The following is a 9,154-nucleotide window of genomic DNA, read 5'->3' on the forward strand; positions in this document are numbered from 1 at the left end:
AAACAAGACAAACTACAAGACTGTAGGGCTATGAATCCCTGTGTGGACTCTTTCTTGTCTGTTCTTGACTGAAATGATGTTGAGCTGGGTCAGATAACAAAGCAAAGAAAACTATGTAGCTATGAACATAAACACTTTTGCAGAATGTTTCAGAACTGCACAAATAAAGAAAAGAAGGGAGATAGACAGATGCTGCCATCAGGAATCCACTGCTTGTTTTAGCCTCAGGTTGATGAGGTGTGTTGGCTTCATTTAACATGTAAAGGAATACGGTCCTCACAAGAAATTCACAATCTTGAATAAAAAAAAACATTAAAGAACGTAGGTGACAGTTCCAGTTCAAGCCAAAGGCCGGATTCACAAACAGTTCAGGAGAACAAATGAGTTCTCAGACTGTAAATCCCTTGTGGAAAGAGCCCTTACTCCTGGTTTAGGAAATTCTTTTGGTTGCTGATTTCCTCTTGTGCATCAGGACCATTGTGCAACACTGTCCAGAATTATCCCTACATTAGCATATTTAGTTTTCAGGCTCGGCTTTCGGCCATGTCCGTGGAATGTTTGCAGACTTTACACTACGGAAGGAAGGACACTCCTCTCTCCTGACAGTCGCTTAATGCGTTTCTGTGACACACGGCTTTCCACCTGCTCGCTGTGGCGATGTGTCGTGCTACAAAATCTGTCGGGTTTTTCCCACTTTCAAAGCATCTGGAGAGGAATTCTCCACTCGATCAACTCTGATCTGTTTTCACAACAAACAGTTCTGGAGGGAAACTCTGCTGCTCCCAATGCGTCTCGCAAAAAGTCCCTGCGACAATCCCCGTGCTTATTACAAATGATGCAGTACACGCTATTAACCACTAGGGGTCCTCCTCCATGTCATCCAGGTTGGGAGCCATGATAAAATGTTTAGGGTAAACAAGATTGTTCTCATCCGCGTACTCCTCCCAGCGTGCATCATCGCTCTCATGGGTGATGTAGCGCTCGCCACAGCGAGTCTCGAATTCCCTCAGGTCCAACCAAGTCTGGTAATCCTAAAAAAAACAAAAAAAAACCAAATTAAACTTTAACTGAGTGTCACATTTATTTCAACATTCAATTTAACAAGTAATCCTTTTTCAATTATTGTTATATTCTATTAATCCCCAATGGGGAAATAAATTCTCTGTTTTTCCCATCATACATGTGAGCGCACACATGTGGAGCAGAGGACTACCATCTAGGGCACCCAGGGAGCAGCTGGGGGGTCAAGAGCCTTGCTCAAGGACCCAGAATGGGGTAAATGAGTTCAAGTTCAAGTTCTTTTAGTTGAACTTGGACTACCGTATATTGCGGGGGGGGGGTTTCACTTCTTGCAGGGGGCGTGGTCCCCTAAAGCCTGTGATAAACAAGGGATTACTGTATTATTAGTAAGAATATTTTCTTTGTATGGTTACCTAAGATGTTTTTATTTTGAATTGATGTCACATAAATAAAACAAATAATGTTTTTTTCCTCAGAATAAGTTGAAAGCAGTGTGTTTTCTTTTCTAATTTAAAATTTGCCAAATTTGTACCACAGATGTACCAACAAGTCTTAGCATTTCCTGTTTCCCTACTATATAGAAAACTTATATGAGATTTGGTCAAGTTACAGCTGTTATATTAAAGACAAGAAAAGAAGAAAATATGTCACCTGTAGCCAGGGGTGGCTGAGACACTTGTCCACACTGTACCTCTTCCTCATTTTCACTTGGAGAAGGTTGTTGATCAGATCTGTGGCTGTGAAGAAAACAGATGTTCAGACTAAATAAACAAACTAAATTTACAGTTACAGTGACAAGTAAAGATGCAGGCGAACAGAAGCTTTGTGGACTGCATGTAGGAAGAACTGCAGCTGAGGAAAACCGAAAGTGATTCATCTCCACCACAGACAGAGAAAACTCAGATATAGTTCAGACATGTAGGTGGGGAGAACAGTTCCTGAGATGCCTGTCTGAATCTCAGTTTGACACCAAACTATAGGTGAAACCAGGCCACAACTGTTTACAGAAGCCAGGCACAGGTGGACTGCACTCTGTTGTCCTACCTTCTGCAGAGATGTCCTTCCAGGGTGTTGGGGGGTACATGAAGGCAGCATTCTGGATCTGATCGTTAATGTCCTCGTCCTCGTTGAAAGGGAAGGTCCCGCTCAAGCTGACATATACGATGACTCCCACTGACCACATGTCTAAGGAGCGGTTGTAGCCTTTGCTGCGCAGCACCTCAGGAGCCAAGTAGGCTGGGGTGCCCACCACTGACCGTCGGAACGACTTCTCACCAATGATGCGAGCAAAGCCAAAATCACATAGCTTTACCTACAATATACAAATAGAAAAAAATAATAATAAAATACAAAGACGCCTGTAAATGGAACCAAACCATGCTCTGTTTTTCATTTTATTTCTATTTTTTTTACCTGTGGAAAAGGCTCTGCAGAGGCCAGTAGTACATTTTCAGGCTTCAAGTCACAGTGAACAATATTTTTGAAGTGCAGATGCCTCAAGGCCACCAGGATCTGATGGAAACACAAGTCCAATAATTACAGATTTCACTCCATACATCTAAATATTAATGTTATAAACAGAGTCTGTGCAATAGAAACCACTGTGAAGACATATGGAAATACAGCGGCAATAAAAGCATACAAGAAAGCCTTTAAATACTTCCATCTTGACCAGCACCTTAATATAAAGGCATACGATCTCATCATCTCATCTGTATTTTCAAAATCCTGGCATAAGATCTTGCTGCACAAACCCATGGCTCTGCACCAAAACCACAATGTGCCTGCCTCCCCAATCCTGACCCCATATTTAACAAAAGTCCTTCGCAGCCACATCAGAGCCAGGCCCGCTACCGCTAATGGGGTTGTTGTTAATGGCCTTGCTCCTGTTTGGGACCCAGAATCCACAAAGACCTGGGGGCCTCGCGGCTCTTCTAATCAGGCCATGAAGCCGCGAGCACACTGTAGGCTGTAATACACAGCTGGAGAGGAGGCCATGATGCCATTACCGTAAACATTTACCCCCCTAAATCAGCACACCACAACTAGAACAAACAGGCCCTATAAGATGGCGTGGAGCTTCATCACAGAACAAAACATGACAAGGAAAGAAATAAGCAAACAAGTATAGAACTCAAGAGGAATTAAAAGCAAAAGTTAAGTGGACTGAAGGAATGAATGTCGCCTGTCACTTTTAATGCCAGAGTTTAAACCAAGATTATCTAATGTTACAAATAGTGTAGATGTTTATGTCAAACCATGTAAATACCACTTGGTGCAATGCCATGTGATATTGTAATATCTTATATGATCTGTTAGCATGTATATTATGTGTTGTGAATAACTGCCAGCTACTATCACGCCAAATTTGATCTCATCATCTGAAAAAAATCATAGCGTTATAGACATTTTTGTCTAAGCAAAGGTTGACAGCCCTTGTCAATTAGATGACTAAAAAAGTTTAGATGTAGATGCGCCACCAATGATTACTCTCTGAAAGTTTTATCCACTTTTATGAGATATTTTGCTAACAGACAAACAGAGTTGACTCCAGCAGGTAATGCCAACATTTTAAGACCAGATCTTGAACAGTGTTTAGTGCTCGTTGTATGTGTTGTGAATGACTCTCAGCTGCTACCACACCAAAATTTAGCTCAAACTGACTAAAACTGACTGTGCTATATAACCATTCCGGTGTTTGCTAAGTTCAATTAAGAAGGAAAAAACATGATCACCTTTCAGCGAAATATTAATATTAGCACATGACTAACAGAAATCAAGAGGAAACTGATCATAAATAAGAAAGTGTGAGAGAAGAAGTGAAGAGATCCTTTTCCAGCTGCACAAACCTGTGTGACCAGGAACTTGGTGATCCGTTCTGGTAGTTTACTCTTCTCACTGGACAGGATCATCTCCAGCATGTCACCATGCAGCTTCTCCATGACAACAAACACCCGCTCCGGGGTCTCAAACATGCACTCCAGGTTAACTATACCTGGATGATGCAGATTCTAACAAAAAGGAGATAAATCATTTGGAGGTGATCTGTATAACAAAGAACTCCACACAAGTTTTTCTAAATTCCAAGTACTTTAGCTTTGGGTTATCATTTACCTGTAATATGGCCACTTCGTTCCGTAGCTGGCTCTCCTGCTTAGTAGGAAATCGCATTTTGTCTATGACCTTGATGGCCACATCTCTGCCACTTTTTCTGTGCTTTCCTAAAATATACCAGTTTGGTTAAAAGAATAACTTTAAAAGCATTCAAAATGTAATTCAGTACAATTTACAATTACCCACAGAATAAATTACGAGTAACTATTTAAAGAAAGGAACAAACCTCCATACACAATGCCGAACTGACCCGATCCCAGTACTTCATCAGAGAATATTTGATACACCGAGGCAATGTCCTACACAGATAGAGTAGTTTGTTACTTAATGACTGTGTTTTCTTTGTCTCATGCTGAGACCAGCATCATCAACAATGACATCATCAATGCTTTAGCAAAACTGTTGCTTTTCCAAAATGTTTTGGGAGTATTGCCTGATGTTTGACTTTCACTCGGTGCAGAAGTGGAACTGAATAGAAAAGCCCATGACCTTCATCCACCCCCCTCCCCCCGTAAAAAAAAATGCATGCAGCTTCCCCATTCATGCAGTGGAACAACTTCCACTGGATGTGTTATTAAAAGCAACAGTAAGATGCAATTTCTGTTTTTTTTTTACCACAACAGCTACTTTAATAGAACATGAATGTGCAGATTTGCTGCTGCTGGGAAATTGTGCAACAGCTTCTCATAAGAAATATGCACTCCACTTACCACATTCTCCTGGATCTGGCAGTTGGACACAGAGATGCTGATGGACAGCTCTTCTGAAGGGGGAAGAAAAAAAACATGTTTCCACATTCAATAACTGGAAAAACACAATTTTACTCAAGCATTAAGCAGCAAGTGGATCTTTAACTAATTCCAGCACAGGGTGCATTTTTAACATTCCATTACTTTTTTATTATTTTTCTCCCCCACAAAAAAACCCAGTCCTAATGCAGCTGCATGCAGTAAGTTAAAGCCTCACGTAATGAAGCATTTTATTACACAATGAATTGTAAAAAGTTATGTGTGACTAAACGGTGCAAGTATGCAGTTCATTTCAAAACTTGGAATCGAGGCAAACTGGCCAATGAACAGAGAGCCTGTCTGCAGATGTGTGCATTCAGTTCAGCTGACCACATAAATTAAATTTATGTTTGTACAAATCAACCATTTCAATAGATTAACTTAAAACAACATATATGAACTATGTTTTGAATTGAAGTCTGTAGTTTTAAGTGTCAGACTTCCTCTTTGCCACTAAAGAGCATTGTGAGAATCACTGACCCACATATCTGTTAAAAAAATAAAAAAGTTTTTTATGTTTTTTTTTTTTATCAAATAACAAAAATCTTTGTCATGACAAATGAGAGCAAAGCCTAGTTTCTGCACAGTCATGTAATCTCCAAACAGTGACTTCACACTCTCACTTCCCTTGGCCTAGACAAAGCAGGGTTTCCCCTTTCTCTCAAATGTTAGGGAAGGTAAAATACAACCGACATAACGTGAGTAAAGTTTTATTTGCCACAAGCCTCACAAGTACAAACTCAGCATAGTGATACCGCAAAACAAGTCCTGCAGAATAGAAGAACAAGCCATCTTTGAAAAATTGTTTTTTGGGGGGTAAATTTGTCTTACTGTGATCTTTGCCCTGACCAGCAGCACTGGCTACGCTGGGCTGAGGGGTGACAGGCATCAGAGCCTGTCTGATGGCCTTCTCCCAGCTTTGGGCCACCTCCACGCCAACCCCTGAAGCAGCCAGAACCGGGCTGTGGTAGAGACTGCCGTTGTTCTCGCCTACATAGTAGACCATGGTGGCAGTGATGATCTCAAAGCAGTGAGGGTTGCTGCCCTGAGCCAGATTACTGAAGTCCCTGAAGGGTTCGACCTGGAGGATCTCTGACAAAGGGATTTCCTGTGAAGGCAGGGAGAGATGACTGATGAGACGCAGAAGTTGAATGAAAAAAAGAAGCTTTACACCCAACATGAGTTTGCTCTTTCTTGGTTTTAACTAAAACATAGAGGTAAAGATGATAAAGTTAAACACAAACATACGTGTTCATTCATATTTGTACTTATAGTTAGAAAGAAACTAAAAATAGATTAATAATGACACCAGAAATACAGACCAAGTTATAAAAAAAAAACCAATAAAGAAGGAAACAATAACAAGCTAAACAATCTGCAAACAGGTAGACACTCACTCTCCCAACAGTCTTCCAAGTCTTTGGTCCAAGCTCAAAATCTCTCCTTTCTCTCTTCTTTCTCTTATGAGCACAAACCGAAAGCAGCACAACTAAAAGTTCCCCTTTCTCCTTTAAACTCACAGTCAAATCAAAGACAGGAGGGAGGGTCAAACAGCACAAAAAACACAGAGAGATTCCAACCAATGGGGGCTCAGAGAGGCGCACGCTGTCCCCTCCGCATGGCTCACCACAGAGTATCGAGTGAAGTGCTTGTGGTTAGCGGGGCCGGGTCACGTGATCGGGCTTTGCGGCAGCTGAAGTGCTCTGGTTCCCTGATTACAAGGCAGGACGAGCCAGAGGCCCCATCTGAGCACGAGCCGCTGGCGCGACCGCGAGCCCCTGAGACGAAAGACAAGGCAGCTACTGTCCCCCTCCCACCCCACAGGAAAGCGCGTGAGTGGGCATGTGTGGGTCCAATGTTTCAGAGTGACAGCACAGAGACAGAAAAAAAACCCTCACCCCATTAAAAAAAAAAAAGATTTGCAGAGGAAGCCACAAGTACAGGGGTCTCATCTTCAAACGGGGAGCCCTTATGGCTTCCAAATGGTGAAAATGGCTGCCATGCCTGGCGTGCGAGCCACCACACGACCACCACTAATCAGATTGGAGGTATAAAGAAAGGAGGAGAGTGGTAGCCACACACACTGATGAGCAGCACGCAAGAAACTTCAAAGAAATTAACATCCTCAGGACATTTTCTAGATACAGACTGAGGCTAAATAATCTGTGGCCTCAGAAAAGAAATCTTTATAAAAAATATTTTTCTGCTTTAGGCACAAGAAATCATCTTATAGTTTCCATCGCGGATAAATAAAAAGAAATTTGCAGCAACCCTTCAATTTGCTCCTTGAAGATTTTAAATGCAGCTGAGTGCCAAGTTGATAATAAAGAACCACATAAAGTCGTCAGTAAACACACCCTCAGGAGTCTGTCCCCACTGAGGTTTCCTCTCCGGGGCTTTAGTGGCAGAGCCTGAAGGGTGTGACAGAATAACTGAGATAGGAGGGAGGGAGAAGTTTTCCTCTCTTTTTCCTATAATACGAATAGACAGCAAGGATAAGAGTTGGTGTTTAAACAAAGGCACCTGTTTATCACACATTCAAGCCTAGAGTAAAACTGAACACTTCATCCTGCTGCTACAAACTTTTGACCACAGTTTAAAGAGGCGTCTCAAAAAACACAAAGCAAAATTAACTACAAAATATGCACAGCTCTCCTCCATATGCAGAAACCTTTAAACCCACATGGGGAAGCCTTTACCTTCCAGTCTGTTGTTTCCTCCCTCTGTCCTCAAAGTATAATGACTGCTTTATAGCCCCTGCAGCTGAGTAATAACTAACTACAGAACTGCTACTGAGAGGGAAGTGTCGCACAAACACCACAACTGATTTTACACTTTAAATAGCAGCATTTCACTCACAGCCAAAGATCTCTGAGTGCCATTTTAAATTTTCTATCTGTAAAGTGAGCAGCAGCTAAAACACAACTGTCAGTGATGTGACCCTTCAGCATGCAGAGAAGAAACTGGGCTGCAGAAGGAAAAAGCACAGGGGAAATTTCAGCAGTCTGGCGGTGACCTCACAGTAGTTTACAGTTGCAACACGGACGCTCTTAAGCTGAGTCACACAGCTCCCAATGGCTTTGATTTACATACCACGCAAGGGTGAAAACATTCACACAAAATATTTGTGCCACCGTTGAAAATACTTAAAGCTAATTTCTAGTTCTTTAGAGCAGGGGTTCTCAAACGTTTTGGGTTTAGGGACACGTTACAGGGGAGAAAAAGTTTCAGGGATCCCCCTCATAACCCTCATGTTTGTTAAATTATTGTCTTCAGTTTGTCTCTTTAATGCAATGGAAATATTTGTGTAACATAAATACTTAAGACCTGTTCTTTAATAGTGTTAATACGGTTTTTATACTTGTAAACGTGGGGCATGTTTCATTCAAGACGCACTTAACAACATTTTTAATTTCAACTTCCAAAAAATTCCAGTTTTGAGAAAAATAACAGTAAAAAAAAACACTTTACAACTTTAAAGTTTACTTTTTAAAATCTTGAATAAAATAGATGCGATTTCCTGCATTTTGGTGTATTTTAACAGGTTGTTAAACATCTACGTACTTGTAAAAAATTTTTTTTTTTTTTTTTTTTTGTGGACCCCCAAGCATTGGCTCGCGGACCCCCGGGGGTCTGGGAACCCCAGTTTGAGAAGCACAACTTTAGAGCAATGAAAATAACTTTCACACTGGAGAAATAGTTTACTTAATTCTCAAACTGCATCTGGATTAACGGTTTCCTAAAAAATTTTAATGAATCTTTATTGTTTAAGCTTACTTTATAGAACTTGGCTCCGGTGTCGTTCTGGAAAAGACTCAAACTCTTGCTGTCCAGTCTCCAGTAATGTCTCTTCCGCTGTTAAAGAAGACAAAAAAAATAAATAAATTACATAGTTTGAAACAATTACTACTAATACAAAGTTGTAAGTTTTTATTGAAGAAGGTACAAACGTGCAGAAATAAACTCAGAAAAGTATGGACAAAGGAGTTTACAGACTAAGCACAGCCACTAACTCATCTGTTTAGATGTTTGGGGTCATCAGTCTTACCAGGTTGTCTCTGCTCGTATAATGAACCATCCAGCCCTCCTTTACCATAGTGGAGCTCCGTCTCTTGGTATGTTTGATGGACTGGACCACTCGCATCAGAGGGATGTTGCTGCTTGTCGAAGGACTAGACACATACAAATAAAACATGAAAACCTGATTTTTTTAATCAAATAGCTTATATATA

General features: G+C 41.0%; 1 protein-coding gene across 1 annotated transcript in view; it reads right to left on the reverse strand.

Annotated features, from left to right (window-relative positions):
- Window positions 1–684: 684 nt before the first annotated feature.
- Window positions 685–9,154, reverse strand: part of prkd3 (protein kinase D3) — a 36,133-nt gene continuing 27,663 nt past the window's right edge. Inside the window, exons 8-18 of the mRNA XM_037695066.1 lie at window positions 8,971–9,094; window positions 8,700–8,777; window positions 5,754–6,030; window positions 4,845–4,897; window positions 4,361–4,433; window positions 4,135–4,241; window positions 3,870–4,031; window positions 2,434–2,532; window positions 2,065–2,332; window positions 1,672–1,757; window positions 685–1,031 (exon numbers count right to left, since the gene is read on the reverse strand). Of these exons, the coding sequence (XP_037550994.1) occupies window positions 858–1,031; window positions 1,672–1,757; window positions 2,065–2,332; window positions 2,434–2,532; window positions 3,870–4,031; window positions 4,135–4,241; window positions 4,361–4,433; window positions 4,845–4,897; window positions 5,754–6,030; window positions 8,700–8,777; window positions 8,971–9,094 (1,501 nt within the window). The 3' untranslated portion in view covers window positions 685–857. The remainder of the gene's footprint in view (window positions 1,032–1,671; window positions 1,758–2,064; window positions 2,333–2,433; window positions 2,533–3,869; window positions 4,032–4,134; window positions 4,242–4,360; window positions 4,434–4,844; window positions 4,898–5,753; window positions 6,031–8,699; window positions 8,778–8,970; window positions 9,095–9,154) is intronic.

Source organism: Nematolebias whitei, chromosome 21, assembly GCF_014905685.2.
Source record: "Nematolebias whitei isolate Nwh7 chromosome 21, NemWhi1, whole genome shotgun sequence".
Classification (NCBI taxonomy): domain Eukaryota; kingdom Metazoa; phylum Chordata; class Actinopteri; order Cyprinodontiformes; family Rivulidae; genus Nematolebias; species Nematolebias whitei.